This window comes from Alnus glutinosa, chromosome 7 (assembly GCF_958979055.1).
Source record: "Alnus glutinosa chromosome 7, dhAlnGlut1.1, whole genome shotgun sequence".
NCBI lineage: Eukaryota > Viridiplantae > Streptophyta > Magnoliopsida > Fagales > Betulaceae > Alnus > Alnus glutinosa.
Genome location: NC_084892.1, coordinates 1,329,315 through 1,346,094, shown reverse-complemented (window position 1 = coordinate 1,346,094; position 16,780 = coordinate 1,329,315). Strand labels below are relative to the sequence as shown.

At 34.4% G+C, this 16,780-nt stretch overlaps 2 protein-coding genes across 2 annotated transcripts; both read left to right on the top strand.

The window, feature by feature from the left end:
- The first annotated feature begins 7,418 nt into the window (after nucleotides 1-7,418).
- On the top strand, nucleotides 7,419-10,254 carry LOC133872256 (polyubiquitin-like). Its single transcript, XM_062309729.1, has 2 exons — nucleotides 7,419-7,631; nucleotides 8,440-10,254. Exons 1-2 carry the CDS (start codon nucleotides 7,569-7,571, stop codon nucleotides 9,799-9,801), a joined length of 1,425 nt encoding a protein of 474 aa, XP_062165713.1. The 5' UTR covers nucleotides 7,419-7,568; the 3' UTR covers nucleotides 9,802-10,254.
- Nucleotides 10,255-11,785: 1,531 nt separating this feature from the next.
- LOC133872483 (uncharacterized) lies at nucleotides 11,786-13,208 on the top strand. Its single transcript, XM_062309992.1, has 2 exons — nucleotides 11,786-12,042; nucleotides 12,568-13,208. Exons 1-2 carry the CDS (start codon nucleotides 11,989-11,991, stop codon nucleotides 13,129-13,131), a joined length of 618 nt encoding a protein of 205 aa, XP_062165976.1. The 5' UTR covers nucleotides 11,786-11,988; the 3' UTR covers nucleotides 13,132-13,208.
- The last annotated feature ends 3,572 nt before the right edge of the window (nucleotides 13,209-16,780 follow it).

The window sequence follows — 16,780 nt, the reverse complement described above, 5'->3', positions numbered from 1 at the left end:
ATCGACTTGGTTTCGACCTGTTTGGATTGACTTTCAACTACAAGTGAAGGTGGAATAGGGATTTAGTTTTGTTTTATAACATTATTCTGATTTTCTGGATTTTATTTTATGTTTTAAAAATAGAATTAATAAACGTCAGCATTTAGTGTTTAGTGATATTTTATTTTTTAACAAAGAAAAATGGTGTTGTTTTGAACCTATAAATTTATTACTTTGCCGTTGCAAACTCTAAGGGTATGTTTGGGTGTTGCTTTATTTTGTATTATATTATATTATGTTTGAAAATGTTGTTTGGGTGTTGAATTAAAATTAAAATTGTATTCTGGTTTTACCTGACTCGCTTTTCGATCCGTTTTTAACCCAACTCAAAAATAATAATAAAAAAAGCGGGAAAAAAATAAAAAAATCTACCAACTAACGAACCGACTTTTTGGAAAAAAAAAATTATACTAACTACCGAACCGAAATAAGTCGGTAGGCGGTCGATGACGTTTCAGCGGCGGTCGGTAGGCGGTAATCGAATAATTTGCCCACCCCTACCAAGCGGCATGAAACTAGAAATCGAGTGAGAGAGAAAGAATACACTTTTCCTAGGCAGCGCCAAATCCAATCTGGTTCTTCCCACACTTCTTAGATTGTTTGTTGAGACAATATATACTTGTAGGGATCCTTAATAAATCAGAAAATATAACAATTACATAAAATATCAAAATTTAAGTGGTTTGACTTAAAAGTACAAGCAGCATATTTCTTACATTTCATTTTCTTCTTTAAATGTAGAAAAAACTCATAAAAAAAGAAAAAAGAAAAAAGCCATTGAATCAGATTTTTTTATTGTTCCTTAAATTAAGGGTGCGTTTGAAATTGCGATTTTGTAAACAAAAAGTGCAATTTTAAATTAAATGGGTTAAAATGAATTGTTTGGAAATTACATTTTTAAAAATTTGCTATTTGAAAAGACAAAAAACAGATTTTTCAAATAGCGGGCAATGAGGATTTGGTTCTTAGAAAATGAAGAGTTTGGAGAGAGAGAGAGAGAGAGAAAGAACTCAGCTTTTTAGAAAGAAAAAATAATTGTACACTACGTGAAAGAAAACGCCTCTTAAGTTTTTTAATTGAGAAAACGGCACATCAGATTCCACGTCAGTTTGTAAGTCTCCATTTGTAAAAGTTCTAGTACCTGTAGTATTTCTCGATCTAGAGAAGTAAAAGTGATTTTCTTAACATTATTTTAATATAAAAAACTTTTTCTTTCTTCTTTTATTCCTTTAGCATTTATTTGAAATAATATTTAAATTTAAATAGAATAAGAAAAAGATAAAGAAAGCTATTGTTAAGGTACATTTAAATATGAAAGTAAAAAATAGTTTAGCTTCTTAAATTAAAAAATATATATAAAAAGAAAAACTGTTGATAGTGCTCTAACAAGCCTACTGCCCCTTCAAAAAAAAAAAAAAATTGCTTACATCTACTGGCAAAAACGACGTAAAAAAAATTTACTATAAAAATATATATATAAAATAATACTGAGAAAATCATTTAAACTCAAAAGTCTTAATACATTGGATTACTCTCTCTTTTTTTTTTTTTCTTTTTTTTTTTTTATGGAGAAATAGAGTAACTTTCTTTCATCAAAAAATGGTTGTTTGCTCTGACATTACAATATGTTGGATAACCGAGGGACAAACACCCGGCCCTATCCAGATTTTATCAAACAAGTGAGAAAAAGCAAATTTAACCAGACAATGAGCTGCCTTATTAGCATTTCTCTTAACATGATTAAAAATAAGGGATAATTGCACCGTTGGTCCCTGTGGTATGCCATAATTATTTTTTACTCCCTATGGTTTAAAAAGTTCATGGGAGGTCCTTGTGGTTAGTGATAATTACAAATCGATCTCTACAGTCAAATTCCGTTAAAATTTTTAACAGATTTCGTCAAATGCCACGTCAGCACCACGTGTCGCCAATAAGATGGCGACACGTGTCCATCTTAATAAAAAAAAATATAAAAATATGAATTTATTAAAAAAAAAACAAAAAAAAAAAAAAGAAAAAAAATAATAATAAGGCAGCAAAGGGGTGATTGGGCCACCTCCAGCCAATAGGGGTGGCGCGCGGCCACCCCCAATGGTAGGGGGTGGCCATTGGGCCACCCTTAGAAGATCTAGGGGTGGCCGTGCGCCACCCCCATTGGCTGGGCCACCCCCTTGCCACCTTTTTTCTTTTCTTTTTTTGTTTTTTTTTTTGAATTTTTTTTAAAAAATAAGTATTTTTATTTATTTTTTAATAAATTTATATTATTTTATTAAGATGGAAATGTCAGCTTCACGTGTTACCAATAAGATGGCGACACGTGGCGCTGACGTGGCATTTGACGGAATCCGTTAAAATTTTTAACGGAATTTGAATGTAGGGATCGATTTGTAATTATTACTAACCATAAGGACCTCTCATGAACTTTTTAAACAGTACCAAAAGGACCAACTGTGCAATTATCCCTAAAAATAAAAAGGTATAAACTATAGAGGAGAGTCCTAGTAACCGAGATTAATTGCCCGCAAACACTCCCACTAGGGCCTGCCTTCTTCAAATCTGAAATGACACCGAGGGAATCACCTTCTAGAATTACCTGTTGACAACCCACATTACAACCGAATTGTGCAGCAAATCAGACAGCCACAGTTTCAGCTATAAGAGGATCAGTGATATAGGGGGCAACTTTCGAAAATGCCGCCACAACTTCACCTGCAGCACCCCTCATTACAATCCCAATGCCCATAATCTTTTTGTCTTTGTTTAAAGAAGCATCCCAGTTAATCTTCTTAATTGTCGAAGCCGTTGCTCGGCACTCGAATAACATGAGAAAATTTGAAGCCAAAGAGTATATATATATATATCTCTTACAAAGTTGTTGATGATTTTTTTTTTGGGCCGGTGACGTGGCATCATCAGAGACGTCCCTTTATCCGCGCCTTGACCTGCAAAACAACAAAGACTCGCTGGGGGTGCCGGCGGAGCCTCCTCCGACGATCAAGTCAGTCCAGTGTTTGTAAGAAGAGGAGAGAGAGAGATCTCAGATAATAATCAATTGCCCTTTAATAATTTCTGTACTCCCTTTTTATACCCCTATGTGCTATATGTCTCTTTTACCCTTGTCAAGCACAGGTCTCCATGTAGACGTCTCATATCTTCCCTGACTTGATTTGACTGGTTTCATAAATATTAAAGGCTTCCTGCGACCAAGGTTATTGTCCGGGGACCAATCCTTTCCGGTGTCTGAAATCTCACTTGGAGGGCAAAACCGGCCCCACCTTGGGTAGGGGAGGAATTTTCCTTAACAAAAGTTGCTCTCTTTCTTTTGTTATATTTTTCGCACACCACTCTGTCCAGACTCCAGACCGAAAAGGCTTCCTTTTAAATGAAAGTGGTAGTCGGTCAAACAAAACTTCTCCTTGAAGCGAAGAAGAGGCAAAACCTGTGGTGGAAGAAGAAAGGTAGTCGAGAAGCTTCTCCAAGAAGCCGACGAGAAATTCTTTCTCAATTTCAACTTCAAAATATTTTACTTTTTATATCTTATCGATCACTTTTTAATAATTTTTTTTTAATTATTTTATATATCACTTTAATTACTTTTTTGACAATCTTTTTTTCTTTTTTTTGGGTTAAAAAAAATCAAAAATAAAGATTATTGAGTTGAATTTTTTAGATTAATTGTAAAATGTGATTGATGTGATATATAGTGAAAAAAATATATATATATATATATGAAAAAGTGAAAAATAAAATAAAATTGTATGATAGTGAAATTTTTTATTTGAATAATAATAAAAAATTACTAATGTAATACAAAAAGTAAAAAAATTAAATTAAATTAAAACGTTATGAAGTTTTAAAAAAAAAGTAAGGTTAAAAACATTTTTGGTATCTGTGATTTGAAAACTTTAATTTTTAGTACTTTAATTTCAATTCGCATCGTAAATTGTACCTGAATTTTAAGAAAAGACGGATATGGTACCTCCATCCATTTTTCAGTCCAAAATTTAACGGATTGCCACGTGTTTACTCTCAGGTGTTAACACATGGTACAATGTAAAAAAAATTAAAGAACAAAAAATAAATATCTTTAAAAATTAATAAAAATAACTAAAAATAATAAAACTTACAAAAATGATGAAGTACAAAAAGTAGTAAAAAAAAAACTACTCAAACATAAAAGTTTCGATATACCAAACTCTCATTCTCATTAAATAAATAAATAATAATAATAATAATAAAAAGTATACAAAAAGATTACTCATAATTCTGTAAGCCATTGCTCGACCTTCGAATAACATGGGAAAATCTGAAGCCAAAAGAGTGTAGTTCTGTCTGGTAAATGATGTTAACTTCTTTTCTCTTTATTTTCACGTATCTCAAAAAAAAAAAAAAAAAATTAAAATTAATTTTTAATTTTTAATTTTTTTTTTATAAAATTTAATACATTTATATGACGTGAATCACTTTCTATTATTATTAAAAAAAAAAAAAAATTACCAAACGCTCTGACATGTATATCTCTCTCTCTTTCTTCTGTTATATTTTCACAATGTCCAGACCGAATAAGCTTCCTTAGAAATAAAAGTGATAGTTATAGAAACTGATAATTAAATCAAGAGATAAAGGAAAAGGATAAAAGATACTAAGATTACGGTGGTTGGCTTATGACTTACATTCACACGTTAAAGCTTTATAGACTACATCTTTTCTTCATATTTGATTTGAGTACAAGGCTTTATTTATAGAGTTTTACATGTGAATTGAATAATTAAATAAAAACATATCTCTTAGATTAGGGTTAACAAATCCCTTAATTTGCAGTAGTCAAATCATATATAAATCAACAGTTATCACAAAATATTTATATCCTTTAACATACCCCGCAAAATGAACGATCTGTTAGCCGTTGATCTTGAACATCGAATGGCTGAAGAATGGCTATCGGTTACTCTTGCTTTAAGATCTGCAAAAGTATTGACTATCAAGAACTAGAATATAAAAAATAAAAATAAAAATAAAAGAAATAAAAGACTCGTATCTCATTTTATTTTGTAATACCATATGAAAATTATAAACAAAACGATAAGAGAGTAAAGGGAAGCAAAATAAAAAAATAAAAAAAAAAAAAAAAAAAACAAAAATGATATCCACGTATCAAAAAAATTGACGTTAAGGAAAGAGATGAAAGATACAGAGATTAAGGTAGTTCAGCCTATATCATACACCCATAATTTAAAGCCCTATAGGCTATATCTTTCATTTATATTTGATCTGAATACAATGCTCTATTTATAGAACTCTACATGTGATTTGAATAATTTCAAATAAAAACATATCCCTTAAATTAGGGTTAACAAATTCCTTAATATACGATAATCAAATCATCTAAATCTATTGATTTATGAGATAAAATAAATGGTTATCTAAAAATAAAGAATAAAAAATAAAAAAAAAAATTATCCAATAACAGTAGTCAGTCAGGAGGAAGAGGCTATCCAAAGCTCTCTTCCCCTTTCTCCAGAAACTTCTCCCTACCAGTATTTGTCGTTTGCCGGGGGAGGGAGGTTCCAAGCCTCCCTCCTCCCGGTTTTTGCTTATTCTCTTAGCCATTTTCGGGCTAGAGAGTTTTTGTTTCTCCCTGGTTTTCCAGCGGAGGCTAGAGTCTCCAAGCCATTAGGGCTGTTGGAGTTTTGAGTCCCCTCAAACTTGTTTCGGTGGTGGTTTTTAGTCCTCCTGGTCCATTTGAACTATGGAGGTTTGTGTAGTTTTTTAGTTTCTTTTAGTTTTCTTTGGTTTTGGCAGGAAAACATTTCAGAGAGGCTCCGGAGGGGGAGAGTACGCCGATCGTGTTGCTGGCGGAAGGACTTGGCCGGGGTTTCAGTTTCATCAATCTTTTTGAGGCCAGATCTGCGCTGTTCTGTTGCCCTTTAGTCGACACGCGCCCCCTAGCCTTGCTCATCGCCGTCCTCTGGTTCAGACGCTACCTACTACGGTCGGAAAGCTCAGCGGTGATTGGCACGTGGTCTTCACGTGCCAGGGTGTTCTACACTCTTTGGGCCGCACGTGATGGCCACGTTTTGTATCTTTTGCCGTGTCTGGTGGTGCCCGGGAGTTTCTTGTCTTAGGCTGCTGCAGGGGTATTACACGCGCCGTCTCCGGTGGTGTTTTCCTCCGATGGTAATTTTTGCTTTGGTTGTTTTTCTTGCTTTTGACAGTTTGCTTTGGGTTAGATTTAACCTTGTCTTTGCTTTTAAGCACATATTGTTTGTGACCGACTTCATAGTGCAAGTAGATGTTCATATGTCAACGTAGATGTACCTTTCTGTTGGCTAGGCTTATTGGTAGCAGCTGTTGGTATGATCTGTGTTATGGGGTAACTGTATTGGGGTACTTGTATTATTTTGAGTCCCTGTAAACTGTAACTTTGTTACCCTTTGGGTGTTTTAATGAAATCATTACATTTTCCCTTAAAAAAAAAAAAAAAGTAGTTAGTCAAACAAAACTTCTCCTAGAAGTAAAGAAGAGGCAAACAATGTGAAAGAAGAAAAGTAGTCGAGAAACTTCTCCAAGAAGCCAAGGAGAGACTAATGCTTCGTTTGTTTCGGCGTAAAATGATTTCTGAAAAATGTTTTGGCATTTTATGGTGTTTGGTAGGAGCGAAAATAATGGTCAACGAAAATCATTTTCGGTTTGACCGTAAAAGCTTTTTTTAATTTTCGGAAAACGATTTACGATTTTTAAAACCGTAAATCGTTTTCCGAAATTAAACTCTTTATTCTTACACGCACGTTTGATATTTGATTGTCAGAATTTAGCAATTGTCGGTCATCGGAATCCAGTCGGCGCCGGAGTCTGACAACATCTGGTCGCCGGTATTCGGCCACCGGCGGACCAAATTCCGGCCGGAATATTGCCGGAATTCGGCTGGCTCTGGCAGGATCTGGCCAAAACGGCCGGGATTCGACTACTGATCCATCGAATATGACCGGATCCAGCCATTGATCTGGCCAAAATGGCCAAGATCCGGCAGGATATGACCTGATCTGGCCGGAATCCGGTGGCATTTGCCAAACTCTGATTTTTACATTTCGAAATTTTTTCGTGCGAACTAAATACTGAAAAATATTTTTGAAAAAATTATTTTTTTCTGAAATCATTTTACGTCGAAATATACAGCGAATAAAAAGAAGACAAAAAAAGGTTTGGGGCCCACCGTGGTGAAATACAAATGACCATGAGCAGTGCTACGGATGAGTAAAATTTTCGAAAATCATCCAAAAATTTTACTTATCAATGACATTCTTGTAATTATTTAAGCAAAATTTCCGGATGATTTCCGGAAATTTTGCTTCATCCAAGTTTTACCCAACGAGCATTACACGACATTGTTGTAGTACTAAACCTTTGATCGGATTCCCAGTAAAAAACCAGTCTACATAGTAGAGCACGGGTCGAGTTCGCCATCAGATACAAAATTTTATCTGAATCATTTCAGGTTTTCTTGTTATCCAATTTTGCTTTGCGTTGCTATGGCACTGACAAATCGCAATCCCAGTTTCCCGTCGAGCTCCTCGGACTCCACCGACGAAGAGGTCCCTATATTATCATCTTTTTTTTTTCTTTTTCTTTTTTTCTTGTCTGAAATCCAGTCTTTATTCCATTTTTATGATTCTTGAACTGATTGGATTTTTGAGACTCGGAGGAGCAATTTTATTTTTGTTTTCTATGACAGAAATGAATCGAAATGGTTTTATTTTTTGTTTCTCTGTGAAGTGTTGGGTTGGTGCGAAAAGGGAGTAAAATTAAGGAAAAATGGAAGAAAATTGTTGTAAACGTTTCTCTCACATTTTAGGAAGACAATTAGTCCGCTAAAAGAGCAATTTCAACGGTGGGTCGTACACTAAATTGTAAGAAGAGATTTAGTGGAAGGAAATAGAATCATTACCTTACACTCAGTGTGTATTAGGTGTTTGTTTTATTGCATTTGCACGTGTTTGCCTAAAATGTTGCTTGGGTTTGTCTGTGATACATGCTCATACTTGAGGTTAAGCGTCTTACTTGATCATATTATCATGTACTCATTTCTAGATTATATGAATATACAAAAGTAATTATTCTCTTTGTATATGTAATATGAACCGATCAAATATCATTTTCCATATAATGGCTTGTAACACATGCCATAAACTGCAGCTTAGTTTGGCTTCCTAAGTTTATATGGTGCCTACTACATAGTTGTTTGTGTTCCTGCTCTCCAGTCAAATTTCTGTTCTCATTGAATAGTGCGAAGTGTTTCCTGCTTAAAGCCAAAGAGGTTTATTTTGTTTGTCCAAGAATATATGCTATTGTTAAACGAGTTTTGCATGCTCTCAAGGAAATTATACTACTTTTTTGCCGCAGATAAGTTTATACACGAAGATCAATACCACAGTAGCCTTAAAAGTTAAAAGACATGAGACAATTAGCAATCTCAAAGCATTGTTAAGTGAGAAGGCAGGCATTTCTGATAATCTTCAGGAGCTCTTTTTTGCTGGTAATCGGCTGATGAATGATCGGAGGCTAGTTGATTATGGTATTCAGCAGGGTTCCACTGTCCACCTTGTTCTTCAGAATGCATTTGGAATGAAAATACTTGTTAAAATGCCTTTGGATCAGAAAATCATTGCAATTGAAGCAAGGTCTTTTGACACTATCCAAAATATCAAATCAATCATTCAAGCCAAGGAGGGTATTCATTCGGATCAGTACACTCTTGTCCACAATGGAAAAGTTCTTGAAGATGAAAGGATTCTATCCTCACTCAATACTCCAAATGAAACAATCCTTCATTTGGTTTTCAATCCAAAAGATGTCTTACCAATTTTTGTGAGAACAGTGGCTGGAGAGATGTTGAATCTTGAAGTTAAAGTTTTGTTTACCATTCGGGATGTCAAAACAATAGTTGGGAGCATGGCTGATGTCCTCAACATTGATTGGGATCTGATCTATGCAGGAAAGAAACTTGAGGATTGCAAGACTTTGGCTTCTTATGACATAAAAGAAGAAACCATCTTAGAGATGCTTCCTGCCTCGATCCAGATATTTGTTAAGGCACTTGGTGGCGGGGAGATCATTGCTCTTGATGTACAACGATATAACACAATCAAAGATGTCAAGGACAAGATTTTTCAGAAACAGACTGGTGTCCTGGACAACAATGATTGGTATCTGATCTATGCAGGAAAGAAACTTGAAAATTGGAGGACTTTGGCTTCTTATGAGATAAAAGAAGAAACCATCTTGGAGATGCTTCCTGCCTTGATCCAGATATTTGTTAAGGTACGGGGTGGGAAGACCATTACTCTTGATGTACAACGATGTAACACCATCAAAGATGTCAAGGACAAGGTTTTTCAGAAACATACTGGTGTCCTGGACAATGATTGGTATCTGATCTATTCTGGAAAGCAACTTGAGGATTGGAGGACTTTGGCTTCTTATGACATAAAAGAAGAAACCGTCTTAGAGATGTTTCGTGCCTCGTTCCCGATATTTGTTAAGTTGTGGAGTGGGAAGACCATTAATTTTATTGTTCAACGAAGTAACACAGTCAAAGACAAGCTTTCTGACAGACTAATGATTCCTGTTCATATTCTGGGCATTTTATTCAATGGGAAACAACTTGAAGACGACCGTGATCTAGCAAGTTATGGTGTCCAGATGGATTCCACTCTTCATATGGTCCTTAGGAATACTGTGAATCATTCAGAATCTCAGATATAAATATGATATTTGGAAAACAATACCAAGCTGTACGCCCCCATTCGTAGTTTGAAGACTGATTGAGAAGAAACTACGAGCTCCCCTAAAGGTAATTAATTATGCTTCGATGGAGTAGCATTGCAGGATGACCGATCACTGGCATATTACATGATGATATGTTGAAAGTGTCTTTCTTACAACTTATTTAGACGTGATGCCTATTACAAATACATATAAACTTTAGTAGTTGATGTGCTTCCTTTAATCTTGGACAAGGTTTTCAATGAAGTTTCTTAAGCTAGGAATGTTTCTTAGTCTATTTAAGCCTGCTGTGTCTGATAATCATTGATGGAGCTTTCAACATAGGCTCCTCCTGGTTTGAGTTTCCTCCAGAAACTTGACGACATCCCGATCCTTGTGTTGAGTCACTTGGATTACTTAAAGAAGCATTTATGAATTTGGAGTTCTTGCATATATTGACTGAGATTTGCTGTGTGTTCTGCACACCCTTTTCGTAATGCTTCGGTTTATTTTATTTTATTTTATTTTTTAAATATTGTGAATTTGGATTGCATGCATATATTCACTAGCATCACCAATGTCTTTGACTACGAAGAGCCATACAAAGGAGAACTAATAATGTGACAATTACTATCTATAAAATAATAATAATAATAATAATAATAATAATAAAATTAATTAAATAATGTGACAATTACAGCTAATCAAGTTGTACGAAACCAAAAAAAAAAAAAGTTGTATGAAACATACATGAAATTGGTGTTTTGTTAACTTTTTTGACATAGAGATATATTATTTGCACAATTTTTATACAACAATTGCAAAACAATATTAATATGTTCATCATTTATTTTAATAAATAAATAAATAAATGCTGAACATATCAGCATTGTTTTGCAATTGTTTTGTAAAATTGTTGGACAGTTAGCATATCTCTTTGACATAATGGGCTGAGATATGGAGAAGATGTCAAGCCGACAAAAAAGACTTTATGGTTACTTATTGTATATGAATAAAAAAATTACATTTTTATCTCATAATTATTTTACAATGTAGGCGTGAATCAACTTTCATATCAGTATTTTTATCCTTATTCTGTCTACCAACATGGTTTCGACCTGTGTGGATTAACTTTCAACGACAAGTAAAGACGGAGTAAAGGTTTAGTTTTAAATTCTAAAAGGATTCCGATTATGGTGAGATTAATGGTGTAAGGATTTTTTTTTATTTTTTATTTTTTTTCATTCTAAATTTTCCTCATTTTTTTTTTCAAAAAAATTCTTGTGTTCTAAATGTCGCCAAGTGATTAAACTAATTAAGTAGGATCGAGTGCCTTCTATCCTAAATTTGACATGGGAAGCTCTATTATCAAGTCCCACATTCCAATTATTGTTAAATATTCAAGTTTAATTGCCTGAACAATCCTAAAATAAATAATACTAAAAATCAAATTCTTATCCTATAACTATCCCAACATATTAATGTGGTTGTGTCAATTTATTTTCATATTTATTTTGATGATTAGACATATAACAAATTCTAATTATCACAAGGTTAGACTTTTTTGCTACCCCATTGTGATCATAATTAAAATAAAATATGTATTTGTAGTTGTAATCACCTTTTAGATGATTCTTTTAAGTCCAAGGACAGACTCATATGCAGACAAAAAGGTTAAAGTGGTGAGCTAACTAGCTTCTTGGTTCTTGTTTAGCCTAGTTGTAATAACGGGTCTAAATGGTCCTTTCGCTTTTTCCACAGCCTACATACAGGCCCAATGACTGAATCTGAAAAATCCCCGGCCCAATAATTTTGGCCCATGATTTACTGGTCATGTATTTTGAAAAGGCCGTAGGCCTGATGCGCTAATCTGACAGGCATATCAACCGTTTCACCGCGCGCGCCTCTCTGTCTCCCTCGCTCTCCCGACTTCAATGCCGTCTGTTGTTTCCCAAGCGGCGGTAACTAGAAATCGAATGAGAGAGTGAATGCACTCACTTTTCCCAGGCGGCGCCAATCTGCTTCTTCCCACATTTATTAGATTGTTGTTTTCTAAACCTTTGATCGGATTCCCATCAAAAAACCAGTCTACATATAGGCCGTAGAGCACTGGTCAAGTTCGTCATCAGATACAAAATCTAGGGCCTTTTTAGGTTTTCTTTTTATCCAATTTTGCTTTGCGTTGCTATGGCACTGACAAATCGCAATCCCAGTTCCCCGTCGAGCCACACTGAGGAAGAGGTCCCTTTATTATCATCTTCTTCTTTTTTCCTGTCTGAAATCCAGTCTTTATTCCATTTTTATGATTCTTGAACTGCATGGATTTTTGAGACTCGGAGGAGCAATTTTATTTATGTTTTCTTTGACAGAAATGAATCGAAATTGTTTTATTTTTGTTTCTCTGTGAAGATTTTGGATGGTGGAAAAAGAGTAAAATTTAGGAAAAATAGGAGAAAATGGTTTCAAACGTTTCTGACATGTTAGGAAGACAAATAGTCCACTAAAAGAGCAACAATTTTAACAGTGGGTCCGTCGTATACTAAATTGTGAGAAGAAATTAAGCGGAAGGAAATAAAGGCGTTACCTTTACACCCTATTGTGTATTAGGCGTTTGCTTTCTTGCATTTGCATATGTTTGCATAAATTGATGCTTGGATTTGTGATAGATGCTCATACTTTAGTGTCATTTTGTTTGTCCAAGAATATATTCTATTGTTTAACGAGTTTTGACTGCTCTCAAGTAAATTATTCTACTTTTTGCCTCAGATATGTTTATACACGAAGATCATAAACACAGTAGCCTTGAAAGTTAAAAGAAATGAGACAATTCTCAATCTCAAAGCATTGTTAAGTGAGAAGGCAGGCATTTCTGAGAATCTTCAGGAGCTCTTTTTCGTTGGTAATTGGCTGATGAATGATCGGAGGCTAGTTGATTATGGTATTCAGCAGGGCTCCACTGTCTACCTTTTTGTTCAGAATGTATTTGGAATGAGAGTAAATGTTAAAACTCCTTCGGATAAGAAAATCATTGCAATTGAAGTAAGGTCTTTTGATACTATTCAAAATATCAAATCAATCATTCAAGCCAAGGAGGGGATTCAATCGGATCAGTACTCTGTTGTCCACAATGGAAAAGTTCTTGAAGATGATAGGATCCTATCCTCACTAAATATTCCAAATGACACAACCCTTCATTTGGTTTTCAATCCTAAAGATGTCTTATCAATTTTTTTGAAAACAGTGGCTGGAGAGATGTTGAAACTTGAAGTTAAAGTTTTGTTTACCATTCGTGATGTCAAAACAATAGTTGAGAGCATGACATGCAGATAAATTCAAAGGTACAACATGCATGAGCTACTTGTTTTCGTAGCTTTGACATATTGGGCTGACAATGGAGAAGTGGGGCATGCCGGCAAAAAAGACTTTTAACGGTTACTTATTGTATATATACGTAATATTAGAATCACATTTTTATCTTATAATTATTTTATTAACAATGTTATAATCCTAACCAATTTTCATATCAATGTTGCCGAATGGCCAATTTAGGGTGTGCTTATTACCGGTATTTGGTCTAGCTACGGACAAGGTTTCAACTTGTGCGGATCGGCTTTCAATGATAGGGGAAGGCGAAGTAGGGGTTTAGTCGTTCTAATTTTTAATTGATTTAAGATCTTCTAGATTATATTTTATAATTTTAAAAATATAATTAAAAAATGTCGTCGTTTAATGTTTAGTGATATATATCTATATATATATTTTTTTTAAAAAGAAAGAAAAAGAAAAATTGTGTGGTTTTGAACCCTAGAAATTTATTACTTCCCCGTTGCAAACTCTAAATCCATTGCTCCCATGGTTCATTCATTTCTCTCTCCACCACTACGCCACAACCATTGAGATTGATGATGCAAGGATTTATTTATTATTATTATTTTTTTTCATTCCAATAAATCACCACTTTGTCTTCCTCGTGCAAACGAAGAGTGAAGACGTCTCTTCTTCGTTGCATCTTCGTTAAACGACGACGCAAACGAAGACGAATTTAGATGATCTTCTCCGCTCGATCTCTGGCCTATCTCCAACTATTCCGAACAACTCTAACTACGAATTTTAATTGTTCCGACTCCAACAGAAGTAGAAGTTTCCGACGCTGCCGGAATCGGTGCCCACCCGTAATGGCCATGAGCAGCTAGGTAGCTTAGTGACATAAACATCTGAACCACTTTGATGTATGAAATGTATTCCAAAGGACATTCACATGCTTATGTATACCACGGTCAGACCCCCCCCCCCCCAAAAAAAAAAAAAAAAAAAAAAAAAAAAAAAAAAAAAAACTCAGAATCCCTGATATGATAAATTGTGAGTGTTAGGATTCGAACTCAGATCCATAATCTGATATTATATATTTTTTTTTATCCCTAATCTGATACTATATATATATATATATATTTTTTGACATGTCCACACAAGAGGAGGGAGTGAATATTCAAATTAGTGACCTCTGCTTCATGAGGTGTAGTCCACAACCAATTAACCTATCCCTTGGGGATGGGGACAATCTGGTACTATATTAAATCACTATTGTTAAAACAGTTTTCAATATGGTAGCACAAGTTTTTAGAAAGTTATTCATTCTTTCATTCCCTATAAAACAATGAATATTAGCAAAGGAGTTTGTTGGGATGCCAACTAATCTCACTCTGATGCTTAAATTAATTTTTGGGGAGGATTTTGTATCAACTCTAAAAAATCAATAATAGCAACTGAAGAATACCTGATGGCTTGTGCATATTTATAGTGGAGACATCAACCGTTCACTTCAAATATGGAGGAAATCGATTCTCTGATTCTGAGGGGTGATCCCAGGCTATTCGGGATCCCTACAATTCGGGTATTGCGGGTTTTAATATCTTCGAGATACTTTTGGCTTCTCGCAAGTTGTTCTTAAATGGGCTTGGACTTTGACTTGTCATCCAACAGGCCGTGTAGCTTGCCTTTTTTAGGATTAATATATGTAGATGGGCTTGTAAGAATTAGATAAGCCCATCTACTAACTATTATAAATATTTCTGAACAACTACTTATTTTAAAAACATAAGCCAATAAAAAATTAAAAAATCTAATTGTTTAATTAATATTATAACAAAAAGAACCAAGACTTCACTTGCAACATGCTAGATCGACGATATTGGCTCAAATTGATAAATGTGGACAGATAAGCATGTTTATGGTTAGGGGAGCTCGGCCATGTGAAAATGGCAAGAGTTTCATTGCAATGAAAGGCAGTATATATCGGACAGTCCTCAAATCTCAGAACCTGTTTATTAGTCTGCAGAAGCAATCGAGTAAAATATATATATATATAGAGAGAGAGAGAGAGGCCAAGAATGGATATCCAATTATCCAGCTTCTTTGGCATTTACAACGCAATGATTTAGGGGATAAAGAACAATAAACAAGATCTTTGGAATTGAATCTATGATTGGAAGGTAAATTGCATTATTGGGTTTAATTAATCACACTTCATGGGTAGGTAGGCCAACCATGTTGGTGGTTTAGATGTGATAACAACGTTTATTATGCAGATTGTAAGGATTTCACGACCCCAGGTTCTTAAAATATTCATTGTAAATTGTACATAATTGCACTACATGGTTTCGTCCGTGTAAAATCTTTTCAAATTTCAAATCATGTTCAGAAAAGTAAACAATATTAAGGATTGATGTAGATGAATAATACCCCTATAAACCTAAAGGAAGTTTTCTCCTCGTACGGCTCAAGAAAATTAGGAATCATGTCTATATATATAATTTATAATTAATGTCAAATAGATCCATCAAATCATCAAATCAGTTAAACTATGAAGTTAGCAGCGGTGAAGAATGAAATTGCTTTTAAGTAAGACATGTAGAATATACGTAGAGAGAATGGTTGATAGTACATGAAATGATCGCATGTCTTCTCTTTATGCGGAGTGTCTACTGACGAGGAGGTACGATTTTGGCTAAGTGTCATTCGCTGATAGGTTTTAGCTCTGGCTAACAGTGCAGGAGCCACATAAAACCTTGGGGGCATAAGGCTCAAGGTTTTCTCAAGAGAAAAAAAAAAATATTAATAATTAAAATTTTTCCCTTAAATTTTTTTATTTTTTCAGATTTGCCCCCATAAATTTTTTTTTTCAATCCTTCCCCCCAACATTGGAAGGCTGGCTCCGCCCCTACTGGTCAATCATGACGTCAAATTACAAATTATGGTTGTGACATGATGTTGCATCGAATACACGCTCGTCGACGGTTAGGACAAGACCGAAAGGTAGTGTTCTTTTTGCCTCACTCCCATTATTATTTATGCAATCTTTGTGCTCGCACATCAACTTTCTTGGCATGGTTGGGATCCTTGGTTTAGGCAACTTGGTTAATTCAGCCCAAACCGTGAGCTTTTGGGCTGGCCGAATAAATATATGGTATATCATATTCAATAAAGTTTTTTTTTTTGAAAATATATTCAATGCAGTTTGAGTACAAAGAATGTCAACTCAAACAACCATAAGAACAATTTTCTGTCGTAAAGGCCTCATTATTTGGATTGATAATACATTCATAAACTAATGTTATATATTATATTTTTATTTTATAATTGTCTATAACAATGTTGACGTGACGCTCCAAATCAATCAAAAATTAATTAAAAGTGCTACAATAATATTATTAACAATTGTAAGATAAAAATATAATATCTAATATTAGTCATACTCATAGGGCATTAACATTTGGTATTAATATAGTAGCCGATAGAACTTAAATGGGCAATTGCTACTTTGTTGTAGCAAATTAAAACATGGTTCATAGGATGTCGAAATGAAGAAGGATTGCAATGTAATTACGTAGAGATTTCAGTTGAAATTCGATGGTTGGAATTAGGACACGTATGATATAATAGGACACAAGAGATGCGTGTTATAATTCCAACCGTCACACCA